This window comes from Gobio gobio (assembly GCF_949357685.1).
Source record: "Gobio gobio genome assembly, chromosome: 14".
In the NCBI taxonomy this organism is placed as follows: domain Eukaryota; kingdom Metazoa; phylum Chordata; class Actinopteri; order Cypriniformes; family Gobionidae; genus Gobio; species Gobio gobio.
In genome coordinates, this window is record NC_137107.1 from 4885043 (window position 1) to 4912831 (window position 27789).

The following is a 27789-nucleotide window of genomic DNA, read 5'->3' on the forward strand; positions in this document are numbered from 1 at the left end:
TTTTATTGTTAATTTTGTGTTTTTCAAATTAAATTAATTGAATTCATTTTGAGTCCGCATTCATCATTCACAGCTGTTGAAATAGCCATTGTATAGGATATAAATTAGGTTAAACTACTGCATGTCCGCCCACAGAAAAATAAATAAATATAAAAATGACCAACACAGAATTATTGATCCACGAACTTCACAGTTAGGCCTATTATAATTGGCAACATTACGAATCTATGCGACAGACTAACTGTGTGCGCATGTCACAAAATGATTCCGATTGAAAGCATCAGCACATTTAAACACCAATCGGTTTAGATAACGTCTCATGTAAACAGTCCACCGAATCTTTCAATCGGAATGATTTTAATCGGAATGACAAAAAAGTGTGCATATAAACGTGGCTAGTGTTGTCGCCATAGACATAGGCTACATAATAAAGGCTAGATGAGGCTATTTTGAACCATACTATAGTAAAGATACAGTAAATTGTAGTATATTATAGTATTTACTACACTTTGTTAATTTACTGTAGTATATTTACTATAGTACGGTTCAAAAACACTATAGTATTTACTAGAGTAATTTTACTATAATATAGTATAGTATTTTTTCATGTGGGCTCTCTCTCTCTCTCTCTCTCTCTCTCTCTCTCTCTCTCTCTCTCTCTCTGTGTTTTTGTAATTATTATCCTGTGTACTTCAACTATGGGCCAACTTATGTTTCCACTTTACCTTTTTGAGTTGGGGAGAGGAGCTGACAACAAAAAAATAAGTAACAACAAGTCATTTTTGGATTTGAAAAAGTGGATTTGAGAAAACTTTAGTTTGTAGCAGATACATATGGGAAAATGTTACAGGCTCATGATTATGATCACAATGATACACTCATAACGTAGTTAGCCTATTAGTTATGCACACTAACACTCATCTGTATGTCAACATGAAAGTGAAGCAGCGTGTGTGTAATGTAATGTCCAACCCTCCTTCGGCAACTCCTGTTTCCCAGCGCTCATAAATGAGACGCACACACACCTCAGCGGGACAGCGCGAGGAGCACACACACACACACACACTATGAGCACAGGCCTGCAGTTTAAGGGTAAGATATTGAGTGGCTATTCATTTGATTATGATGAATTAGTAGTGGAGTCTTAAGAATGAATTACGAGACATGAGCTGAGAGTCACAAACGTAGAGTAAAGAGTGCTTCAGAAGGTGATTCATGTGCTCTATAACACAAGATTAAACACAAAATACTGTAAAGGTGTTGAAAATATCTGCGTTGATTATAAAATGTGGTCTGATCTTCATCTAAGTCACAATAACAGAAAACACAACAATATATGTGATCAAAATATCAATAATTAGGTACAATGAACTTATTGTTGATGTAGTTTTGTGAATACGGTGAGGACAGGTTTGGTTATGGGTTGAGGGGTAAGGGAAGGTCAGTGTAATTATAGATGTATTTTTTAAATATAAGTACAATGTAAAAACATGTATGTACAATAAGTGCATTGTATCAAATGATTCATTTAAATATTAGTAAAGGCACTTAACAGACTGCATAACTAGTGCTGTCAATCAATTAAAAAAAGTAATTAATCGCACATTATTTCTGTAATTTATCGCGATTAAAAACATTGGAGTTTTTAATAATTGTAATAATTTCACAGTTACTCTCCAAATGAATATAGAAACAACTCAAAGGCAGTATATTTTAAATATGTGTTGTACTGTCATCTTTTTATGAATGAAGGCCAGAATCACTGATACTGATGTCTCTATGAAACTTTAATGATAGACATTCATGTATAACTGAACGCTGACAATTTCAACATTTATTAGGCTTTAAAAAATAACAACTTTTAATTTAAGTGAACTTAAATGTCCTGTGGCCTTCATATATCAATATACAGAAATTTAATAAAGTTATCAAACACTTTACAGTCTTAACTGCATACATTATTATTTAAATACAGATTAATTCTTATTAAAGCTACATGTTCTCTGTTCCCTTTGTTATTTGATGAACAGACATCATAAGTCGCTACTGTCACTTTAAGATCTCGTCCGCTGCTGGCCAATGGAGGTGGACGTCTGCTCCTGGCGGCCATCTTGTCTCAGTCAGCTCACTCACTCACTAACATTGTGTTTTAATGGTGCTTGTACTTTTTAAATAACCATAACTTGCTCAATTTTCTACCGATTTTCAAACTGTTTGCTTTGTTATAAACGTCAGAGATGTAGTTATGACACTACATACTTATGAATAATTATTCATAATTTGTTCAAGCATCCAGAATTATAGCCACGTTAATAACGCTTGTAAGAAACCAAACCGTTTGTAAATCCGTCAAGATTTCAGTGAGATAAGAGTATTTGTGTTCAGATCACTCGCCTCACATCAGGAGCCACAGAGCCGCCTGAAAGCTGGCCTGAGACAAGATGGCCGCCGGTGATGACGTTAGAGACTCCGCCGTCAGACATCTAGCCTTTTTTATGGATGTCTATGGTCACGCACATCTCATTCTCAGTTCATTTAAGACGTTATTAAACTCATGTAAGACGGCTCTTATGAGAACACTCGACACTCGTTCTCTTTCGTCTTGTCGTGTGTGTGTGTGTGTGTGTGTCATAGTCAGGACATTCACAGACAGCGCGTTCTCTTTCGTCTTGTCGTGTGTGTGTGTTTGCGTGTGTGTGTGTCATAGTCAGGACATTCACAGACAGCGCGTTCTCTTTCGTCTTGTCGTGTGTGTGTTTGCGTGTGTGTGTGTCATAGTCAGGACATTCACAGACAGCGCGTTCTCTTTCGTCTTGTCGTGTGTGTGTTTGCGTGTGTGTGTGTCAGAGTCAGGACATTCACAGACAGCGCATTCTCTTTCGTCTTGTCGTGTGTGTGTGTGTGTGTCAGAGTCAGGACATTCACAGACAGCGCGTTCTCTTTCGTCTTGTCATGTGTGTGTTTGCGTGTGTGTGTGTCATAGTCAGGACATTCACAGACAGCGCGTTCTCTTTCGTCTTGTCGTGTGTGTGTGTGTGTGTCAGAGTCAGTACATTCACAGACAGCGTGTTCTCTTTCGTCTTGTTGTGTGTGTGTGTGTCGTGTGTGTGTGTGTCAGAGTCAGGACATTCACAGACAGCGCGTTCTCTTTCGTCTTGTTGTGTGTGTGTGTGTCATAGTCAGGACATTCACAGAAAGCGCGTTCTCTTTCGTCTTGTCGTGTGTGTGTGTGTGTGTGTCATAGTGAGGACATTCACAGACAGTGCGTTCTCTTTCGTCTTATCGTGTGTGTGTGTGTGTGTGTGTGTGTCATAGTCAGGAGTCAGGACATTCACAGACAGCGCGTTCTCTTTTGTCTTATCGTGTGTGTGTGTGTGTGTGTCATATTCAGGAGTCAGGACATTCACAGACAGCGCGTTCTCTTTCGTCTTATCGTGTGTGTGTGTGTGTGTGTCATAGTCAGGAGTCAGGACATTCACAGACAGCGCGTTCTCTTTCGTCTTATCGTGTGTGTGTGTGTGTGTGTCATAGTCAGGAGTCAGGACATTCACAGACAGCGCGTTCTCTTTCGTCTTATCGTGTGTGTGTGTGTGTGTCATAGTCAGGAGTCAGGACATTCACAGACAGCGCGTTCTCTTTCGTCTTATCGTGTGTGTGTGTGTCATAGTCAGGAGTCAGGACATTCACAGACAGTGCGTTCTCTTTTGTCTTATCGTGTGTGTGTGTGTGTGTGTGTGTGTGTGTGTCATAGTCAGGACATTCACAGACAGCGCGTTCTCTTTCGTCTTGACGTGTGTGTGTGTGTGTGTGTGTGTGTGTGTGTCATAGTCAGGACATTCACAGACAGCGCGTTCTCTTTTGTCTTATCGTGTGTGTGTGTGTGTGTGTGTGTCATAGTCAGGAGTCAGGACATTCACAGACAGCGCGTTCTCTTTCGTCTTATCGTGTGTGTGTGTGTGTGTGTGTGTGTGTGTGAGGACATTCACAGACAGCTCGTTCTCTTCTGTCTTGTCGCGTTTGAATGGTTTAAAAGCATTTGCATTAATAAGAGCGTGATCATATAATGTAATGCTAGCCAAAGGATGATAGATAAAACGGATGCTGCAATTACTTTAAATATTTTAACTAAAAAATAAATAATATATAATAAAAATAATTGCATATCACGCTAATTTTGACAGCACTAATAATAACACATATAAACACTTGTCATATCTTTATTGAATCATTGATCATTTAGAGTGCAAGGTGGAGAAAGTAAGTAAACCCTAAACTACAGCCTCCTTCAGCAGCGAAACCTCCACCATATAAGACTTTTGACCAATTTCGGACCATACCATCCACACAAACTTTTTTTTTTTCTTTTTTCTTTTCTTCTTCTTTCAGTATTTGTGGGTTGTCTTGATAGCACAGTCCTTTTTAGGTTATCATCTCAATTTGCTTAAAGGGATAGTTCACCCAAAAATGAAAATTCTGTCATTAATTCCTCACCCTCATGTCGTCCCAAACCCGTAAATCCTTCGTTCATCTTCAGAACACAAATGAAGATATTTCTAATGAAATCTGAGAGATTTCTGTCCCTCCATTGACAGTCTACAATACACAACTGCACTTTCAAGCCCTGGAAAGACAGTAAAAAAATCATTAAAGTAATCCATGCGACTTGGGGGTTTAACCTCAATTCTATGAAGTGATGCGAATGCTTTGTTTGCGCAAAAAACATAATTTAGCACTTAATTTATAAAATATGAATTTCCAACGTTCACGTGTTGTGTCAACGCCAGAGCAGACGTTGTCGGAGAACGTGTCGGAGATTCATATTTTGTAAATAAAGTGACTTTCTCGGATTGTCCATTGTGTCCTCAGAGCGATCTCTGAAAGATGTCCTCGCAGTCCAGAGTTTGCTACATGTGTAGACGGGTTCTCTTACACTGTGAATGCTTTCGTAGACTTTTCCAGCAGTTTGCATCTCTCTAAGGAAATTTTAAGATCCTGTAAAAGCTTTCGGGATGGAGGCATGGTTCACACCAACCATACTTCATTCAGAAGAACAGATTTGTCAGTAGCCAGGCTTTATGTGCCTTTATATAAAAGCCAAGGCGCCTGTGGAACGCACACTTCAAACTCATTGTTTGTCTATAGTTGTGACTTAGATAAAGATCAGATTTTATGAGGAATCAATGCAGAAGTGAATGCATTTTCAATTCATTCACAGACAAGCCTTTTGCCTCTGTAGACAAAAGTTAAAAAAGTCCCCAATTCCAGTTCATAAATTCTTCCTCCAAAACATTCTTCCTCCTTCATATTTAGTTTCCACATATCATGAGTTTAACTCAAAATATTTGTTTTCAAATATTTGTTCAATGACCTTTCCTTGAGAGTGATGTTCACAGGTGCTGCTTTGCATTAGTGTTTGCTCTGAGCTGACATTCTGCTCAACTAGTTCCTTACCCTTGTGCTGTTCTTGGCAGAATGCTTCAATGCCTGCAGGATAACAGTTTATTTGTATGTACAGGCATTGTGATAATTGAAATATCGTCTTGCAGTCATTCATTTTTGCTCACCTTTGAAACATTTTTCCTTTTAAATCTGTTCTATGATTAATAGCTATATCACATCCTTATTTCTTATAAGCATTTCTTTGCAATCATTGGTAGAGTCATCTTTTGCCACAGGCAAAACATTCATCTCTGACACAAGTTCACGAGAACTGCTCAACACATGTGTGTTGTGTTGACGTGAGAGCAGACGTTATTGCATGAACGTGCGTCGGAGATTGGTATTTTTTTGTAAATAGTGTTTTTGCAAACACCTTGAAACATTTATTCTATTCTATGATTAATTGATACATCACATCCTTGTTTCTTAGAAGCATATAATGCACAAGGCATTCTGTTTACACCACATGATAAAGAGTCATCTTTTGCCACAGGCAAAAAAAGTAAAATATCAAGAAAGACAGAAGTTTCTTGGTAATCATAGTGTGAGAAATGCAAATCAAGTCAAGTGAAGTTTGTTTACATTCCTCATCATCCAAGTGTGAAAACAACAATGTGTCGCATGCATAGTCAAAGTTCTGTCAATATTCACCCTAATTTCTGTCATAGAAAATAAATAATGTTGATAAGAAATAAAGAGGATAGGTTGTTCATGCCATTCTTTCATACAGGGATGTTCATAGTGACCCCCACCAAAAGCTTCCATAAAAGTAATCCATGTGAATTTGATATTCACACAATATTCACACATCTCACTACAGTGCTCACTCTGAGGCGGTTGAAATAGAGACAGGTTCAGGTCACACTATACAACTGAACAGTTAAGTTAAATGAAATCATTCAAAATACTCAAATATTACTGGTGTCATGGGCTGGTTCCACAATGAAGCAAGTAGAGCATCCGTTAGCAGTGGTCTAAATTTATTAAACTAAAAAAAAGGAAGGAGGAGGAGATGATGGAGGAACCAGAGAGTGACCCAGAGCGAAGCCATTAGGACGAAGGGCCATAGCGGAAGGAACCGATGGAGAGAGGAGCCAGGAGCACGACAGACTGAAGTGGAGCTGGGGGGAGTGGAGACCCAGGCGGAGCTGAGGAGACAAAGCCCCGGGGTTCACACTGGTGGGAGTGAGGACAATGGTGGAACCGGAGGGAAGGAGGAGCCCGGCGGAGCCAGAGGGGTGGAGGGTCAAGGTGTAGCCGGAGACCTGAAAGTCTGAGTTGGAACCAGAGCAACAATGAACCAAAGTGAAGCCAGAGGGCCAAGAGAGCCCAGCAGAGCCAGAGGGATGGTGGAGCTGAGGGAGCATGGAGCCAAGGTGGAGCCGATGGAGCCCAGCAGAGCCAGAGGGATGACGGACCACGGTGGAGCTGAGGGAAGATGGAGCCAAGGTGGAGCCGATGTATCAGAGGGCTGAGGGAAACCAGCAGAGCCAGAGGGATGATGGACCACGGTGGAGATGAGGGAGCATGGAGTCAAGGTGAAGCCGATGGGTCAGAGGGACGAGGAAGCCCAGCAGAGCCAGAGGGATGATGAACCATGATGGAGCTGAGGGAAGATGGAGCCAAGGTGGAGCTGAGGGAAGATGGAGCCAAGGTGGAGCTGTTGCGTCAGAGGGATGAGGGAGCCCAGCAGAGCCAGAGGGATGGTGGACCACGGTGGAGCTGAGGGAAGATGGATCCAAGGTGGAGCTGTTGTGTCAGAGGGACGAGGGAGCCCAGCAGAGCCAGAGGGATGGTGGACCACGGTGGAGCTGAGGAAAGATGGAGCCAAGGTGGAGCTGATGTGTCAGAGGGACGAGGAAGCCCAGCAGAGCCAGAGGGATGGTGGACCACGGTTGGTGATGAGGGAGCATGGAGCCGAGGTGGAGCCGATGGGTCACAGGGACGAGGGAACCCAGCAGAGCCTGAGGGATGATGGACCACTGTGGAGCTGAGGGAGCATGGAGCCAAGGTGGAGCTGATGGGTCAGAAGGAGGAGGGAGCAGAGGCCGAGGGATGATGGACCACGGTGGAGCTGAGGGAGCATGGAGCCAAGGTGGAGCTGATAGGTCAGAGGGCTGAGGGAACCCAGTAGGGCCAGAGGGATGATGGACCACGGTGGAGCTGAGGGAGCATGGAGCCAAGGTGGAGCTGATAGGTCAGAGGGCTGAGGGAACCCAGCAGAGCCAGAGGGATGATGGACCACGGTGGAGCTGAGGGAGCATGGAGCCAAGGTGGAGCTGATGGGTCAGAGGGCTGAGGGAACCCAGCAGAGCCAGAGGGATGATGGACCACGGTGGAGTTGAGGGAGCATGGAGCCAAGGTGGAGCTGATATATCAGAGGGACGAGGGAACCCAGCAGAGCCAGAGGGATGATGGACCACGGTGGAGCTGAGGGAGCATGGAGCCAAGGTGGAGCTGATGGGTCAGAGGGCTGAGGGAACCCAGCAGAGCCAGAGGGATGATGGCCCACGGTGGAGCTGAGGGAGCATGGAGCCAAGGTGGAGCTGATGTATCAGAGGGACGAGGGAACCCAGCAGAGCCAGAGGGATGATGGACCACGGTGGAGCTGAGGGAAGATGGAGCCAAGGTGGAGCCGATGTGTCAGAGGGACGAGGGAACCCAGCAGAGCCTGAGGGATGATGGACAACGGTGGAGATAAGGGAGCATGGAGTCAAGGTGGAGCTGATGGGTCAGAGGGCTGAGGGAACCCAGCAGAGCCTGAGGGATGATGGACCACTGTGGAGCTGAGGGAGCATGGAGCCAAGGTGGAGCCGATGGGTCAGAAGGCCGAGCTGGAGTCCAGGGCTCGGAAGCTTGAGGTGAAGCCAGGGGATCGACACACCAGGGCAGTGCTGGAGACCCGAGAAGCCCAAAGCGAATCTGAGTAGCTGGATGGGGTCACTGAAGGAGGAGCGGGGAGCTGAAGGGAGGCAGCGGATGTGGGGCAGAGGAACAGAATGGCGTTGTCAGAGAAGGAGGGCGGGACCAGTGGTGATGGAGACATGAGGCTGAGTGGAAACAGTGATGACGAGGCAGACACGAAGATGGACTGCGCAGGACTGTTTTTGTCCTGCTAGGTTCTATTCCGCACCCACACGCTCCCGCCTAAAATTCACTCTGTGTTCACACGCTTTCTGCTTAGAAGGATTTTCTTCCCGACCCGACCTATCCCACTAAATTTAGCTCTCGTTTACAGAATCTCACATTTAAATTTCCCCTAAAGAATGAGATAGCATTCTAGGGATAACAAATAGAAAATGTTGGCTATGCAATAATGTTATTTTTGTCTTATCATGATACTGTCAGCACCGTAAAAAATGTCACAGAGAAAAATAGGCTAAATCAAATACGACACCTGTCACTCAAAATTATAAGCCAAAAATGCAAATAAATTAAATCTGTCGGCTTACTAGCTATAGCTACTGCAAAATGAAATCTTTTTTAACATCCATGCAAGAACAGAATGTCGCTGACTGACGAACGTCTCGCCTCCAAAATCCGACCACAAAGGCTGAGCGTTCTCTCTGGAGGAGCTCTCGTGGACGGGATGCAAAGAACATACTGGGAACTGTGTGAACGCCACCACTGCAGAAAGGATGTTGGGAGCGGCCAGGCTATTATCAGACCGCCCACTCCCGTCCAAAGTACACTAGAGTTACCGATCGTTACTGTCTTTGATTTGGACATTTACTCCCGCGCCGCAAGAAAACTGATCGGGTATGGGTATGCTTCGGGAATGCAGACCTCTAGATCAATGTGGTTACGAATATTGCTGAAGACCAGTCCTTGCAGACCTTGCACAGCACACCTTTAGTAGCGGGAATATGGGCAGGGCTCCACTCCATACCACTGAACTTCACCAAAACTCCCCCTGGGACGGACATCAGTACCGGCTCTGCAACTGGACAGACTCTGCGTTTGGCTCAGGCTCTGGGACAAAGATGGCCTCTGGCATTAACACTGGCTCAGGCTTCATGGCGGGTGTTTCTTAACATTGAAGACACCAGACACCAAACTAAACTGAACAGAGGGTTTAAATACACACAGGCTGAATCCGAATTCGCCCCCTATACCCTCAAACGGGGCATTATTTGAAGGGACAGCCATTTGAGGTGGTGTCCGAAACCATGTGGATGTTATTGAGTGCACTCATTCAATCCCACAATGCACTGCAATAACGAGTGTACAGTCGATGTACACACAACAGTTTGGCAAGCCTCATCAAAGTGACAGATATCTGATATTTGAGTATATGTGAGTCATATAACCCATCAGATGTTCTGACTACAAGCATGAAAGAACTGCTTTAAAGTTTATTTAGACTGGTCTTCCTGTATCATTTGGATTGCATAGGTGTGACGATATCTTCTTGATAATATCACATATTTGCTATCAGGTAAACATAGACGTTAGCGCTGAACTGTTAAACTCATAACACTTTTGATGTCTGACCTTTTTCCTGCAAGAATTGCAAGTCATTTCACTTTAAACAGACATTTACATGTGTCAATATTTGTCAAAAATGGTTTCAAAAGAATAGGATGTGCTTAACAAGCCATGCCTCTTCACAGGAATGAAATAAACATCTAGCTGTAAAATCATGCTGTTAATGTTGATCTATCTCTTCATCTAAACAGTTTTGTCTGTTCAGGTGTAGGACACACAACCATGAAGGAGAGTAAGCAGTTGTAACGCAGACGACCTGAGACCGATCTCACATCTCGAATAGAATCAACACTGACAGATGCTGAGGGCAATATCAGATTTGACTCTTCCCACGATGGCCTTATTGAACGCTACTCTTCCCTGGAACGTCTCTTCGGACATCAACCAAAGCTATTTCAAATCCAACTTCTCAGAATTTGAGGACACACAACCCGTGGGGAAGACCTGGGCGGCTCTGTTCATCCTGGCGATTATCTTTTTTACCGTTGCGGGGAATATACTGGTGATCATGGCGGTGTCCATCGAAAGCAAGCTGCACAATGCCACCAACTACTTCCTGTGCTCACTGGCCGTGGCTGACATGCTGGTGGGATTCCTGGTTATGCCAGTCTCACTCATTAGTATTCTCTACAGTAAGTACGAAGCTTTTTATGCTACAACTATACATACATTTTCTGTTTTTTAAAGCATGTACACAAAAGCAAAGCACACCTGAAACTGAAAGGCTAAATTGGCTCACAAAATATCTCTAAAAATAATAGCTTTTGTCATGGAAATAAAAAGTAATTGAATTTGACCCTTGAATGGGTTTCATTGTCTTTATGTAAAATATACACTCACCTACAGGATTATTAGGAACACCATACAAATACCCCCTTTCGCCTTCAGAACTGCCTTAATTCTACGTGGCATTGATTCAACAAGGTGCTGAAAGCATTCTTTAGAAATGTTGGCCCTTATTGTTAGGATAGCATCTTGCAGTTGATGGAGATTTGTGGGATGTACATCCAGGGCACGAAGCTCCCGTTCCACCACATCCCAAAGATGCTCTATTGGGTTGAGATCTGGTGACTGTGGGGGCCATTTTAGTCCAGTGAACTCATTGTCATGTTCAAGAAACCAATTTGAAATGATTGGAGCTTTGTGACGGTGCATTATCCTGCTGGAAGTAGCCATCGGAAACAATGCTCAGGTAGGCCGTGGCATTTAAACCATGCCCAATTGGCTCTAAGGGGCCTAAAGTGTGCCAATAAAACATCCCCCACACCATTACACCACCACCACCAGCCTGCACAGTGGTAACAAGGCATGATGGATCCATGTTCTCATTCTGTTTACGCCAAATTCTGACTCTACCATCTGAATGTCTCAACAGAAATCGAGACTCATCAGACCAGGCAACATTTTTCCAGTCTTCAACTGTCCAATTTTGGTGAGCTTGTGCAAATTGTAGCCTCTTTTTCCTATTTGTAGTGGAGATGAGTGGTACCCGGTGGGGTCTTCTGCTGTTGTAACCCATCCGCCTCAAGGTTGTGCGTGTTGTGGCTTCACAAATGCTTTGCTGCATACCTCAGTTGTAATGAGTGGTTATTTCAGTCAAAGTGTCTCTTCTATCAGCTTGAATCAGTCGGCCCATTCTCCTCTGACCTCTAGCATCAACAAGGCATTTTCTCCCACAGGACTGCCACATACTGGATGTTTTTCCCTTTTCACACCATTCTTTGTAAACCCTAGAAATGGTTGTGCGTGAAAATCCCAGTAACTGAGTAGATCCATGCCGCGCTCAAAATTGCTTAAATCACCTTTCTTTCCCATTCTGACATTCAGTGTGGAGTTCAGGAGATTGTCTTGACCAGGACCACAGCCCTAAATGCATTGACGCAACTGCCATGTGATTGGTTGATTAGATAATTGCATTAATGAGAAATTGAACAGGTGTTCCTAATAATCCTTTAGGTGAGTGTATATTGGTAACACTTTACAATAAGCTCCTATTCATTAACGTTAGTTAACAAAAGAACAATGTTCATTGTTAGTATATTTTAGCTCAGGTCCTGTTAAAGGTGCACTATGTAACTTTTCTGTCCACTAGAGATCGCCTATTCAAAACAAAGGTGTTTCACATAGACATGAAAATACACTATCCAAACTTAAATGGTTGTAATTCAAGAATGGAATATAGACATGAGGCTGCGTCTGGTTCTAGAGAAGACATTTGGCAGATTATTGTAGTCAAATAAATTATGTAAGTGAAATGGAAAACAAGTTATAGAAGTTTAAGTAAAATATATATTTTACAAAACATGTTGGACTCTAAAACTGCAAGAAAATCAAAGCCAAACACCTGAACAAGTTGTGTTCCAAACTTTAGGTTGATATCTCAAAAAATTAGCTTTCAGTGAGATTGTGTTAGGGCGCAGTACCAAACCTTTTCACTAGATGACATCCAAGCTCCATTACTAACCTTATAAGAGCGCCTCCATTTCCATATATGGTGATCTGAACCATATATTTCCATAATTTTTATACAATTTATGAAGTAGACATCCGTTTCAGAAGTAGTATGGGAAGTTTTATATGAATTCCACCTCTAATAAACACATAAAAAGAACACAAATGTGCGTTATAGCTCGCCGCCACATCACAAATGGAGATTCTATAATTCTTTCTTTATATTTAAAACATTTTCAGACCTTTTTTTCCTCAAAAAAATTGAATGGATGTTATCTTTTGAACTCTTGGCATGAAAACAAACAGGTGTCTACCATCGCTATTTCAAAATAAAGGTCTGAACATGCCTTATGAGTATGAAAATATTCTTGTACAAATTGATAAATTACTGCTCATTTGTAATATATTTTTAAAAACATTCACCAAATATGAAAACTAGAGATTGTAAGCTTTTAAATGATATATAGTTTGTCAAGATTAATTTAGGTTTAGTGTAGGATATTACGGTTTTAAAAATTGAATGGATGTGTAACACTTAACAGGTTAATAATATTAACCTTTGATTGTAATACTGATTTACTAAATGTTGGAATTATTAACTAAGATTAATAAATGATTTAGAAGTAATTTTCATAATTTCATAACTACACTGTAAAAAATAAAAACTGAAAATGTACTGGTAATTTTCTGCCAGGACATTATCCAATAATTTTACGGAAATTTCTGTTAACTCTTAAAACACAAACTAATGCAATGTGTAATTCAAAACTGTAAAAAAAAAAAAAAAACATCCCCGTAAAATTTACGGTAAAAAACGGCAGCTGTGGTTGCCAGAACTTATACGGCTGTAACAGGTTTTATGGGACAGCACCACATAATTTAAAGGTTTATACATCTAATTAAATTTTACAGTAAAATACCATTAAATGTGTAGTTTTTGGAAGTGGAAAAGTCGTGTAATTTACAGTGAAAACCCGTAAATTGCCATTCCCAGAATTCCCTACGTGACACTTCACATTTGTTGTATTTTGTTTGGAATAACTGAGTTCCCTTTCGAGGGAACTCGCACTGCATCGGGACGACGCTTTGGGGGGTGCTCCCTTAGCATCAGCGAATCTGAAACCAGAATGCCAACTAGGCCAATCCGATTGGCGTGCGTGATGACGTCATTGTGACGGCATACCCGGAAGTATAAAAGGGGAGCTGGAACGTAATGGCGGTAGTTATTGCTCTTCAGCAAGCGCTATCTGTCAAACTGTCTGTCTATTTACTGTTGTATGTCAGTGAAAGTGTGTGATTGAAATGAAGTGTGAAAAAGTGAGAGAGTTCAAGCAGTGTGTGCATCCTTGCCCTCGCTACATGTCGGGCTCGGATACACACCTGCTGTGTGTGCACTGCCTGGGCGTTCAGCATGCTCGAGCGGCTTGTGAGCATTATGAAAGCTGACGCTCAGAGTGCTCCGCTCTCGGCGTGAGCCCTGTGGATCGGTCCCGCATCCGCCGAGGCGGTGCGGCGAGGCTGGTCATGGGGCTCACGGATGGACTGTCAGCGGGACTGGGACTGCTGAGGCATCTTCCCAGTCTTTATCTGACAGTTCAGATGTTCTCCTTCCCCGTGTGGAAGCCCGCGCTGCGGCTTCTTCCCCCGGGGCGGAGGACGCGATGTGTGAGAGGTCTGATTCTGAGGAATTAGACGTACTCAGCATCGAGGCAGTCAAAGTCATAAGCACTTCTTAAATATACAAGATTCCATCCACGCGATTGCTGGAAAAAAAAAGAAAAAAAAGGCAGCGCGCAGGTTATGGGTCTGCAATTAATGTGAACACACGCGATCGGTGTGCATGAGATACTGGTTGGCTTAACGGACGAGTCCGTATAGTAAAATAAATCAGTATTTGTCTGATATGGCTGCATTTAAGTCTGAGGATTTAAATGAGATATTATCTGACTCTGAGGAGTTAGATATTCAGTCATTTCAGACCATGTTTCACTGTATTGTGTGACACTGTTTGGCTTTTTTCTCGAGGGATGAAAGCCAATTGTATTATGACGGCTTGAACCACGTTGCTGAGGCAACGCGGGGTCTATGAGTCCGTATAAATACAAATAAAACAGTGTCGTCTGATTAAATACGGCTACATTTAATTCTAAGGAATTAAAATTGAATATAATCTAACTTTGAGGAGTTAGATATTCAGCCTATCATTCAGACTATGTTTCACCTTATTGTGGCTGCATTTAATTCTGAGGAATTAAATTAAAATATTATCTGACTTTGAGGAGTTAGATATATTTTTTATTCAGCCTATTATTCAGATCAGGTTGCACGGGTTTGGTGATTATGATGGCATTTAATTCCGAGGAATTGAGTGTCATGTTATCCGACTTTGATAAGTTGGATACTTTAATTCTGTCACCCAAGCGTGTTTAACTTGTGAACTGGATATTCATCTAAGATGGAGCCCTCCTGAAGTTGATGTCGTTCTCGCCGCCTTGTGGCCTGCGGGACACATCAGTTTCAGGCAATTGCTAATCGCAGTGTCCGCTCTAGGGTTGTGGCCCTGTTGAGCTGCTCCCTTAGATGAGGCCCCCTGCTGGCCAGCCCCCTCTCCCGGGTAGGAGCGATCGAGGTCGCCTCCCCTGTGGAGTTTTCGGGAATCGATGCTGTGTTCCCGCCGTCTAGTACGCTTCGGGCCACATCGTTTCCCTGTGCACGCGTGCTGCACCAGCCGCCTCTAGCAAGACTTGCGGTGGTCCAGCAAACGCGTACGCACACCGAAAATCTTCCTCGATTTCGCCCTGCCGGTTAGCTGCTTCAGGGGGTCGGGGAGGAGGCTCGGTTGACACCCGAGACCGGCCTCGAGAGGCTGGTTCCCTTAGCAGATTATCTCGGCGCATGGTTATGCCTCCGAATATATCAGCTTGGGGCCTGCGACTGTAGGAAGGGGCATACAGACTGCAGTCCGGTTACCTTCCCCTGAAGTTCAGTGGGGTGGTCTGGACGGCAGTGGTCCCTGGGCAGGTTCGGGTAATGGAACAGGAAGTTCACTCCCTGTTGGTAAGGAGGCCACAGAATGTGCTCCTCCGCCAGACAGGGAGTCCGGGTTCTACAGCCAGTACTTCATAGTTCCTAAGAGGGATGGCGAGTTGCATCCAACTTTAGACCGGAGGTACTTGAATCGTTCTCTGAGGAGATTTAGATTCAAGATGCTTAGCATTTCCTCCATTGTGATTCAGATCCAGTCTGAGGACTGGTCTGTCACGATGGGTCTGAAGAGGACGCATACTTCCCTGTATCCATCCTTCTGTGTCACAGGAAGTTCCTGAGGTTCGCTTTTTGGGGCAAAGCGTACCAATATCGGGTTCTTCCAGGCGGCCTAGCCCTTTGAGACTCTACACACAGTAGCGTGTTGTCGCCTTCTCAGAGAACTGTGTTCCTGGGAGTCGTATGGGGTTCTCTACGTTGTGGGCACAATTGTCTCCCGAACGTATCGAGTCCATACGGGCGGTGGTCTCTAAAAAGAAGCTAGGCCACAGCATCACTGTGAAGCAGTTTAAGGCTGCTGGGGCTCATTGCGGCTGCGTCCAACAGAATATCTCTTGGCCTGCTGCATGAGACCCTTACAGTGGTAGCTGGGAATCAAGGGGTTTTCCTCGGGGGGGAAAACCATTCTGTATGATCAGGGTAACGCGCAGATGCCTTCGTTCCCTAGTCATATGGAAGAAACCTTGGTTTCTGTCCCAGGGGCCAGTGTTGGGAGCGTTCTGTTGCCGGTAATCCGTTTCAACAGGCGCCTCCCTCACTGGCTGGGACGTGGTTATGGGAAGTAAACCAGGTGGCTTTCCTTGAGGGGAAATCCATTCTGTATGATCAGGGTAACGCGCAGATGCCTTCGTTCCCTAGTCATATGGAAGAAACCTTAGTTTCTGTCCCAAGGGCCAGTGTTGGGAGCGTTCTGTTGCCGGGAATCCGTTTCAACAGACGCCTCCCTCACTGGCTGTGACGTGGTCATGGCGGCCGCTTTGCGAGAGGTCTGTGGGAGACCAGGCATTTCTCCTGGCACATCTACTGCCTGGAAATGCTGGCGGTCTACAAAGCTCTGAGGAGCTTTTTCCCGGACCTCCGCGGCCACCATGTACTGATACGGAGGTAAACCAGGTGGCTTTCCTTGAGGGGAAATCCATTCTGTATGATCAGGGTAACGCGCAGTGGCCTTCGTTCCCTAGTCATATGGAAGAAACCTTGGTTTCTGTCCCAAGGGCCAGTGTTGGGAGCGTCCTGTTGCCGGAAATCCGTTTCAACAGACGCCTCCCTCACTGGTTGGGGCACGGCAGGGGGGTTTGAGGTTGCGCCCTCTTTGCAGACTGGCGCATCACATCCTCCTGTGGTCCCAAGGGAAACTGTTGTCCATCAGGGCAATGTATGTCCCGGGGGTCCAAAATCAGGGAGCAGACATCCTGTCGAGGCAGGGGCTGAGGCCCGGGGAGTGGCGACTCCACCCAGAGGTGGTGGAGGCCATATGCAAGAGGTTCGGCCCAGTGGAAGTGGATCTGTTTGCGTCTCGAGAGACGTCCCACTGTCCACTGTGGTTTTCCCTCACGCATCCAGCTCCGCTGGGGCTGGATGCCATGGTGCAGACGTGGCCGAGGCTGCGTCTGTACGCATTTCCCCCGATTGCTCTGCTCCCGGGAGTCCTGGAAAGGGTCCGTCGACAGGGGGTCAGTCTACTTCTGGTAGCACCCCGTTGGCCGACTCGAGTTTGGTTCTCGGATATCATAGCTCTGCTAGCAGGCCAGCCGTGGGAGATTCCTCTGAGGAGGGATCTCCTATCTCAGGCGGCGGGTACGATATTTTACCCCCGCCCGGAGATTTGGAACCTGTGGGTCTGGCCCCTGAGGGGACCAGGTTCATAGAGGCTGGCCTATCGGCAGACGTGATAGAGACCTTACTCAGCTCCAGGGCTCCGTCTACGAGGAGACTGTACAGCTTCAAGTGGAATGTATTTTCCACTTGGTGCAGAGACCGTGAGGTGGACCCAGTTAACTGCCCAGTGGCTTCAGTGCTGGAGTTCCTCCAAGATCGTTTCTCTGCAGGGCTTACCCCGTCCACACTCAAGGTGTACGTGGCTGCCATTGCGGCTTTCCACACTCCTTTGGGTGATGGGCCTCTGGGTAGGTACCAGCTGGTTGTACAATTCCTCCGTGGGGCTCAGAGGATGAGGCCTGCGGCTCGGTCCAGAGTTCCAACCTGGGACCTGGCAGTGGTTCTCGAAGGATTGGCTGAGGCCCCCTTCGAACCATTGGAGTCGGCTGGACCAAAGGATCTGACCCTTAAGGTGGCTTTTCTCCTTGCCATTACCTCTCTCAGGAGAGTGGGAGATCTCCAGGCCTTGGCGGTAACGCCGACCTGCCTGGAGGTTGCCCCGGGAGGAGTAAAAGCCATCTTACACCCTAGGCCGGGCTACGTGCCTAAGGTGCCATCAAGGGTGGTCAGGTCATTGGTCCTGCAGGCATTTCATCCTCCGCCTCATGTGACGGCGGAAGAGGGGAGGCTTCACCTACTCTGCCCGGTTAGGGCTCTAAGAGTTTATCTGGCGAAGTCTGCACAGTGGAGGAGATCACAACAACTGTTGGTGTGTTTTGGTTCACCTAAGAAGGGATTGCCTGCGTCTACTCAGACAATCAGTAACTGGATTGTCCAGGCGATTACCATGGCCTACCAGGTGCGCAGTTTGCCTTCACCTGTGGCCGTGAGGGCTCATTCCACCAGAGGCATGGCCTCTTCGGTGGCCCTTCTTTCTGGGGTCCCCTTGCAGGATATCTGCGAGGCGGCCGGGTGGGCTACCCCACACACTTTTATCAGGTTCTATAGCCTGGATCTCCCTACGACGCCTGGTGCTAGGGTGCTCCAGTCCTAGCTGTGCCCGGTTTCCGGCTTCACACTAGGGCAGGCGCTACCCTTCGGTGTGGCCTAGTGGGTACTCGTTCCCCAAAGCGTCGTCCCGATGCAGTACGAGTTCCCTCGAAAGGGAACTGCTCGGGTTATGTATATAACCCTTGTTCCCTGAGAAGGGGAACGAGCACTGCATCCCGACGCCACACCTCGGCGCGCCTGGAGCGCATGCTTCAGAGCAATTACTACCGCCATTACGTTCCAGCTCCCCTTTTATACTTCCGGGTATGCCGTCACAATGACGTCATCACGCACGCCAATCGGATTGGCCTAGTTGGCATTCTGGTTTCAGATTCGCTGATGCTAAGGGAGCACCCCCCAAAGCGTCGTCCCGATGCAGTGCTCGTTCCCCTTCTCAGGGAACAAGGGTTATATACATAACCCGAGCAGTTTTTCTAATCAGTTTTGTACATTAGGGTTTTATGTTACATGATTGGTGGTTGTCAGTATATATCAAAGGTACATAACAGATATTAGTGTTTCAATAGGTTGGTAATTTAACATTATTTCAGTTAATGAAATGTGTTTTTTTTTTTACCATAAATATTTATAGTGTACACATAATTATTACAACATAAACCTTTAAACTATAAGTTTAAAGGTTTATGTTTTTGAACTGTAAAAATGAACAGATTTTAACCGTAATTATTACAGTATAAACCTTTAAATTATATGATGCTGTCCCCTAAAACATTACTGCCGTATTTTTTACAGTAAAGTTCTGTTTTTTTACCGTAATGTTTATGGGGATTTTTTTACAGTGTAGTTTTTGTGAACAAACCCCTCTGTGAAAACCTCAAGAATATAGACTACATTAGAATAAAATAGATGAAGATGACATAAACAAATGTGTATTTTGAATGTTTTCTTTTGACTAGTCTGAAAGAAGAAGCCAAACATATCAAAATTCATCATCGCCTGAAAAAACAATGGTTTTGCCGGAGGTATCTAGCCTGAAATTATATACCACGACTTAAAATAAATTGTATATAATAAAGTGATATTAATATTAAAATTCAGGTGAATCACAAAAAGACATGTCTGAGCTATATTTCACCACACATAAAGGATAAAAAAAATGGAAAAGATTGGTAACACTTTAAAATGCAGTTTAAAACAGTGCATATGTTAACAAAAAGTCCGTAAAAATAGGGCATAATGTACTGTATAAATATGAAGGAATCTTCCGTATAGTTTTTTTACAGATATTAGTGTTTCAATAGGTTGGTGATTTAACATTATTTCAGTTAATGAAATGGGGTTTTTTTTAACCATAAATTTTTATAGTGTACACATAATTATTACAATATAAACTATAAGGTTTTGAACTGTAAAAATAAACATGCACAATAAGCAATTATTACATGTAAAAAATACATGAAATGGTCTATTTTTAAAGCATAATGCACAAATTAACGCATAAATGTGTTTTAAAAAAATATTAACACCATTTTTTTATGTGATTCAGCCTGTAATTTCATTCACTGTAAATCAATTTACATATTTCGTCTGTAAAGTTATCTGCTGCTGTATTTTTTACAGGAATTCTCTTTTTAACAGTGCAGGTAAAACCCCTGTAAAAAAACAATACGGAAGATTCCTTCATATTTATACAGTACATTATGCCCTATTTTTACAGACTATTTGTTAACATATGCACTGTTTTAAACTGCATTTTAAAGTGTTACCAATCTTTTCTTTTCTTTTTTTTATCCTTTATGTGTGGTGAAATATAGCTCAGACATGTCTTTGTGTGATTCACCTGAATTGTAATATTAATATCACTTTATTATATACAATTTATTTTAAGTCGTGGTATATCATTTCAGGCTAGACACCTTCGGCAAAACCATTGTTTTTTCAGGCGATGATGAATTTTGATATGTTTGGCTTCTTCTTTCAGACTAGTGAAAAGAAAACATTCAAAATACACATTTGTTTATGTCATCTTCATCTATTTTATTCTAATGTAGTCTATATTCTGGAGGTTTTCACAGAGGGGTTTGTTCACTTTGTTCATAACATATTATTCCTAAAAACACGGGGATCTTTTTTTTCTGGCTTTTGAAAGAAAAAAGTATTTTCTCATTTATGGAGTGATAAAAAGAGAAATCCAAAATCTTTCAACTGTAATATTTCAACCATGTATCCAGTCTTCAGATTTCTGTTCCACAAATGTATGCAAATGAGTGCATATTTAATTAAATGATGCATCATTTGTATATTTAAACATTTCAGAAAACTGAATTTAATACAAAACTTAACACACTGTGATTAATCAAGTATGGTGATACCTATTAGTTACTTTATTCACTCATAGTGGACTGTTTAGCCTTAAAATGTAGCGGCTGAAACATGTTAACGGTTTGTGGAAATTCTGGGATTTCCCACTCAGCTCTACTCACTATCACTTTGTTTTTCGTTTTGCAGATCACACCTGGCCTCTCCCAGAGCTGCTGTGTCCCATGTGGATCTTCCTCGATGTGCTCTTCTCCACAGCCTCCATCATGCACCTGTGTGCCATTTCTCTGGACCGCTATATCGGCATCCGTAATCCAATCAAATACAGCCGCAGCAACTCACTTTGCAAGGCCATGCTCAAAATAATCACTGTTTGGACCATTTCTGTAGGTGAGAATGAAGCATCCAGTGTTCAGAGTTACAAAAGATAACAGTATATATACTGGTCTGCAGTGGTCAGTCTCTATCAAAAGTGCTCAGAGGAAGGAACAGTCATGGGCGGCCAAGGCTCAGTATATGGCAGTATGTGACTCTATAGAAGGGTTTGTTATTAATGATCGCTGTGCCAGTGATTCCCCTTCTGCTTGCCACAGGCTGCCGCTCTAGACTTAAAACCAATACATAAAACATTGCCAGATTGGTTTGCAGGATGTTGCAGCTTTTCCTCTACTATATGTAATAATGTGAGCAGTCAAGCAAGCAGTCTGACCCTGTTTCTCTGTGCTCCTGGGGCTGTTGTAGACTCTGCTTGATGTCTATACCTAGAGAAACAGCGCTAACAGGAACTGACAGGAGGAGCGGATACTGCTGCATCAGACCCGCGTGTGTTTTTGCTCACTCACAGTCAGCATTAACCGTATTATGTGTATTCAGCATTTCTGACTTATTTCTGCACAGCCCCTCATATGGTTTTGTAATTATGATAGCAATAATAGCTAATCCCACCTCAATCTCAAGCACTTTAGTTTGCTGTTGTCAATTGTTTATGCCAGTCATATGTATTTCAGCATGGATTGCCCAATGAAACAAACTGCATGATTTTTCTAAAAAAGTCAAAATCTGTTCTTAATTACAGTTGCTTCACTGAAACTACAGCAAAAATCAGACAACTAAAAATGAAAAACTTAGGGCCCTATTTTAACTATATGAGTGCATGGCGCACTTAGGGCATGTCCGAATCCACTTTTTCTAGTTTCAGTGTTGTAGTCGAGATCAGCTCGTTCGAGTCCGAGTCAAGACCGAGTTCAGAGTATGTTGAGTCTGAGTCGAGACCGAGTTCAGAGTATGTTGAGTCCGAGTCAAGACCGAGTTCAGAGTATGTTGAGTCCGAGTCAAGACCGAGTTCAGAGTATGTTGAGTCAGAGTCAAGACTGAGTTCAGAGTATGTTGAGTCAGAGTCAAGACTGAGTTCAGAGTATGTTGAGTCCGAGTCAAGACCGAGTTCAGAGTATGTTGAGTCCGAGTCAAGACCGAGTTCAGAGTATGTTGAGTCTGAGTCAAGACTGAGTTCAGAGTATGTTGAGTCCGAGTCAAGACCGAGTTCAGAGTATGTTGAGTCCGGGTCCATATCGAGTTCAGAGTGTGTTGAGTCCGAGTCAAGACCGAGTTCAGAGAGGGTTGAGTCCGAGTCAAGACTGAGTTCAGAGTATGTTGAGTTCGAGTCCATATCGAGTTCAGAGTATGTTGAGTCCGAGTCAAGACCGAGTTCAGAGTATGTTGAGTTCAGAGTATGTTGAGTCCGAGTCAAGACTGAGTTCAGAGTATGTTGAGTCTGAGTCGAGACCGAGTTCAGAGTATGTTGAGTCAGAGTCAAAACCGAGTTCAGAGTATGTTGAGTCTGAGTCAAGACCGAGTTCAGAGTATGTTGAGTTCGAGTCCATATCGAGTTCAGAGTATGTTGAGTCCGAGTCAAGACCGAGTTCAGAGTATGTTGAGTCCGAGTCAAGACCGAGTTCAGAGTATGTTGAGTCCGAGTCAAGACCGAGTTCAGAGTATGTTGAGTCTGAGTCGAGAGCGAGTTCAGAGTATGTTGAGTCAGAGTCAAAACCGAGTTCAGAGTATGTTGAGTCTGAGTCAAGACCGAGTTCAGAGTATGTTGAGTCCGGGTCCATATCGAGTTCAGAGTGTGTTGAGTCTGAGTCAAGACCGAGTTCAGAGTATGTTGAGTCCGGGTCCATATCGAGTTCAGAGTGTGTTGAGTCCGAGTCAAGACTGAGTTCAGAGTATGTTGAGTTCGAGTCCATATCGAGTTCAGAGTATGTTGAGTCCGAGTCAAGACCGAGTTCAGAGTATGTTGAGTCAGAGTCAAGACCGAGTTCAGAGAATGTTGAGTCTGAGTCAAGACCGAGTTCAGAGTATGTTGAGTCCGAGTCAAGACCGAGTTCAGAGTATGTTGAGTCTGAGTCGAGACCGAGTTCAGAGTATGTTGAGTCAGAGTCAAAACCGAGTTCAGAGTATGTTGAGTCTGAGTCAAGACCGAGTTCAGAGTATGTTGAGTCCGGGTCCATATCGAGTTCAGAGTGTGTTGAGTCTGAGTCAAGACAGAGTTCAGAGTATGTTGAGTCCGAGTCAAGACCGAGTTCAGAGTATGTTGAGTCCGAGTCAAGACCGAGTTCAGAGTATGTTGAGTCCGAGTCAAGACCGAGTTCAGAGTATGTTGAGTCTGAGTCAAGACCGAGTTCAGAGTATGTTGAGTCCGGGTCCATATCGAGTTCAGAGTGTGTTGAGTCTGAGTCAAGACCGAGTTCAGAGTATGTTGAGTCCGGGTCCATATCGAGTTCAGAGTGTGTTGAGTCCGAGTCAAGACTGAGTTCAGAGTATGTTGAGTTCGAGTCCATATCGAGTTCAGAGTATGTTGAGTCCGAGTCAAGACCGAGTTCAGAGTATGTTGAGTCAGAGTCAAGACCGAGTTCAGAGAATGTTGAGTCTGAGTCAAGACCGAGTTCAGAGTATGTTGAGTCCGAGTCAAGACCGAGTTCAGAGTATGTTGAGTCTGAGTCGAGACCGAGTTCAGAGTATGTTGAGTCAGAGTCAAAACCGAGTTCAGAGTATGTTGAGTCTGAGTCAAGACAGAGTTCAGAGTATGTTGAGTCCGAGTCAAGACCGAGTTCAGAGTATGTTGAGTCCGAGTCAAGACAGAGTTCAGAGTATGTTGAGTCTGAGTCAAGACAGAGTTCAGAGTATGTTGAGTCCGAGTCAAGACCGAGTTCAGAGTATGTTGAGTCCGAGTCAAGACCGAGTTCAGAGTATGTTGAGTCCGAGTCAAGACCGAGTTCAGAGTATGTTGAGTCTGAGTCAAGACCGAGTTCAGAGTATGTTGAGTCCGGGTCCATATCGAGTTCAGAGTGTGTTGAGTCTGAGTCAAGACCGAGTTCAGAGTATGTTGAGTCCGGGTCCATATCGAGTTCAGAGTGTGTTGAGTCCGAGTCAAGACTGAGTTCAGAGTATGTTGAGTTCGAGTCCATATCGAGTTCAGAGTATGTTGAGTCCGAGTCAAGACCGAGTTCAGAGTATGTTGAGTCAGAGTCAAGACCGAGTTCAGAGAATGTTGAGTCTGAGTCAAGACCGAGTTCAGAGTATGTTGAGTCCGAGTCAAGACCGAGTTCAGAGTATGTTGAGTCTGAGTCGAGACCGAGTTCAGAGTATGTTGAGTCAGAGTCAAAACCGAGTTCAGAGTATGTTGAGTCTGAGTCAAGACCGAGTTCAGAGTATGTTGAGTCCGGGTCCATATCGAGTTCAGAGTATGTTGAGTCCGGGTCCATATCGAGTTCAGAGTATGTTGAGTCCGAGTCGAGACTGAGTTCAGAGTATGTTGAGTCAGAGTCAAGACCGAGCTCAGAGTATGTTGAGTCAGAGTCAAGACCGAGCTCAGAGTATGTTGAGTCAGAGTCAAGACCGAGTTCAGAGTATGTTGAGTCCGAGTCGAGACCGAGTTCAGAGTATGTTGAGTCAAGACAGAGACCAGAGAAAATCCACAAACAACATTAGAACTCAATTTGATTCACTTTTTAGTTACGGAGGGACTGGAGAAAAATTGCTGTCTTTTTAATGCAAATGTGCCGGAGAGAGAGAGAGCGGGCGGCCTTCTGTCAGACATGTTTGGGGGAGATGCTAAGTGTTGAGACTGATCTGTATTCATTTTATTATTTAATTAAATAAGATATGGTTTTCTCTGTGACACTTTTGTCCTACTTTGTAAACAGTAAATATATTAAAATAACATAGTTGAGACAAATAATGTAGCAATGTGACTTTCTGGAATGTGGGATCACTACAGGTTGATGGCAGGAGTCAGCATTAGTCTCAAGTCATGCACAACTGCGCACAAGAAAATTGCCAATCATTGGACGTGTCAATCAAACATCAATTTAAAGAAATATTAACATACAGTAATAATCATGAAATATTTTGAATGGGACTCGAGTGGACTCGGGAATAAGTCCAATTCCTAATATGTTTGAGTCCAATCAGAGTCTCATCTCCCTTTCCCTTTAAAAGACAGTTGCACTCGCACCATGGCAGATTCAATATTTACATGTGAGCGGAGAGACTGAATTTTTATTTTTAATATTTAAACGTGTGTGTGCTACTGCCTCTGTGTGTGTAATAAGCCACATTTCAAGCAGGGATAGACCTTTTAACACATTATCTACATAAATTCCAAATAAAATATGGTCCTCTAAACGTTCCCTTATGGTCCGCCAAATAACATCCCCCGACCCTTTAAAGAACTCCACATCATGACCGTCTCAGAACTTTCTTGGGAACATCACTAGGCGACGCCTTTAACACCAGCGGGACGTTTTGGGAACATCAATTTTCCAAATAAAATATGGGCTTCTAAACGTTCCGAGAATGTCCTGAATGTTCCCTGATGGTCCGCCAAATAACATCCCCCAACCCTTTAAAGAACTCCACATCATGACCATCTGGGAACGTTTTGGAAATGTTGCCAAGCGACGGCTTTGCCATCAGCGGGGACGTTTTGGGAACATCAAATTTCCAAAGATAATATGGTCCCCTAAACGTTCAGAGAACGTCCTGAATGTTCCCTGATGGTCCGCCAAATAACATCCCTGAACCCTTTAAAGAACTCCACATTATGACCGTCTGGGAACGTTCTGGGAATGTTACCAGGCAATGTCTTTGACACCAGCGGGGACGTTTTTGGAACATCAAATTTCCAAATAAAATATGGGACCCTATACTCTTCTGAGAACGTCCTGAATGTTCCCTGAAGGTCCGCCAAATAACATCCCCCAACCCTTTAAAGAACTCCACACCATGACCGTCTGGGAACGTTATGGGAATGTTACCAGGCGACGTCTTTGACACCAGTGGGGACGTTCTGGGAACATCAAATTTCCAAATAAAATATGGGCCCCTAAACGTTCCGAGAACGTCCTGAATTTTCCACGAAGGTCCTCCAAATAACATCCCCAAACTCTTTAAAGAACTCCACATTATGACCGTCTGGGAACGTTCTGGGAATGTTACCAGGCGACGTCCTTGACCCCAGTGGGGACGCTTTGGGAACATCAATTTTCCAAATAAAATATGGGCCCCTAAGCGTTCGCGAGAATGTCCTGAATGTTCCTAGAAGGTCCGCAAAATAACGTCCCCCAACTCTTTAAAGAACTCCACATCATGACCGTCTCATGACCACTTTCTGGGAACGTTTACCAGCCAATGTCCTTGACACCAGTGGGGACGTTCTGGGAACATCCCATTTCCAAATAAAATATGGTCCCCTAAACGTTCAGAGAACGTCCTGAATGTTCCCTGAATGTCTGCCAAATAACGTTCTGGGAATGTAAAAACAGACCTTTTACACATTATCTAAATTATTTGAAACACATTATCAGTGGGGCAAACTGGAATGAAATAATGTAACCGGTGGGATCCCAGACAAAAACATCCGGGCCACATCTGGTACATGTGGATTCAACGAATCTGAGCCGACACTTATGTTGCTGTCTGGGATGAGATGGGTTAAAACAATCTTTCTGATGTGATCTTTCACTCTTGTTGTTGTTGTTTTGTTCTTTTCTTTCAGTGTTGTCCCTGCCCATTCCAGTAATAGGCTTCCAGGATAAGCAGAAGGTGTTTGTAAATGGCACCTGCGCCCTGAATGAGCCTCGCTTCGTCCTCGTTGGATCATTCGTGGCCTTCTGCGTCCCTCTGGTCATCATGGTGGTCTGCTATTACCTCACTCTCCGTGATCTCCAGAAGCACAGCTCTTCCTTCCCGCAGGAGAGCAAGAGCAGCTCCAAACATTCTTCCTCTAAGATAAGCAACACACGCCTGCTCAAGAGCGAGTCCTCCTCCAAGAAGTCCACGTTTCCGATCAACAAGCGTGTGTTCGGAGGCCAAGGTAAACGAGGCATGATGCAAGCCATAAAAAATGAGCAACGGGCCTCCAAAGTCTTGGGGATTGTCTTCTTCCTCTTCCTGGTCATGTGGTGTCCGTTCTTCATCACCAACGTGCTGGTGGCTATCTGTCAGGACGACTGCGGCGAGATCCTCTATAAACTCATGAACTTCTTTGTCTGGGTGGGATACGCCTCCTCTGGGGTGAATCCGCTGATCTACACCCTCTTCAACGAGACGTATCGCCAAGCCTTCGCTCGCTACATACGATGTAAATACCATGAAGAGAAGAAGGCCCATGCCATCGGAAAATGCTGACACAGTCAAGCTATAACTCTAGAACTGCATTAAAACATGTATAAAACATTCAAAAGTCAACCATTGATGGTTTTGTGTGGATGTACAGCGAGGACAGAATGAGGGCTAATAGTCCACTGGAGATGTCAAAAACCAGGAAGTATCCGTGCACATGGCTTTGATTTCATGGTGACTTTACAGTAGATCACTCCTTTCCAGTGTTTTCTTTCCTAGCCTTATCGCACAACCTGTTTTAACTGCACAGATTGACATTCCTGTGGACTCTCTTCAATCTGTTGATGTCAAGCGTGTGTGTGTCAGGCTTTACAGCGGGAGAGCGCCACCTAGTGGTTACATTCATTTGATTTCTCAATCAATGGTTAATGGGTTTCTACAATAATGACATTAATAAAAAAATTAAATATAAACATTTCATTTCAAGTGACACCCGGATTGTTTTTGCCTTCTTTAAAATAATGTGTGACCCTGGAGCTCTACTTGTGGCAATAGCCAACAATATATTATAAGGGTCAAAATTATACTTTTTTCTTT

The 27789-nt window shown here is 44.0% G+C and overlaps 1 protein-coding gene across 2 annotated transcripts; it reads left to right on the forward strand.

The window, feature by feature from the left end:
- The first annotated feature begins 1031 nt into the window (after positions 1–1031).
- On the forward strand, positions 1032–27683 carry LOC307137361 (5-hydroxytryptamine receptor 2A). 2 transcript variants are annotated; one of them, XM_079834976.1, is made up of 4 exons: positions 1032–1092; positions 10133–10559; positions 20761–20961; positions 26627–27680. In XM_079834976.1, the coding sequence occupies exons 2-4, from the start codon at positions 10226–10228 to the stop codon at positions 27256–27258; spliced, it is 1167 nt and encodes a 388-aa protein (XP_079691102.1). In that variant the 5' UTR covers positions 1032–1092; positions 10133–10225; the 3' UTR covers positions 27259–27680. The 2 variants fall into 2 exon arrangements, with proteins under 2 accessions (XP_079691102.1, XP_079691103.1); XM_079834977.1 differs by lacking the exon at positions 1032–1092 and having other exon boundaries at positions 10049–10559; positions 26627–27683.
- Positions 27684–27789: the final 106 nt, after the last annotated feature.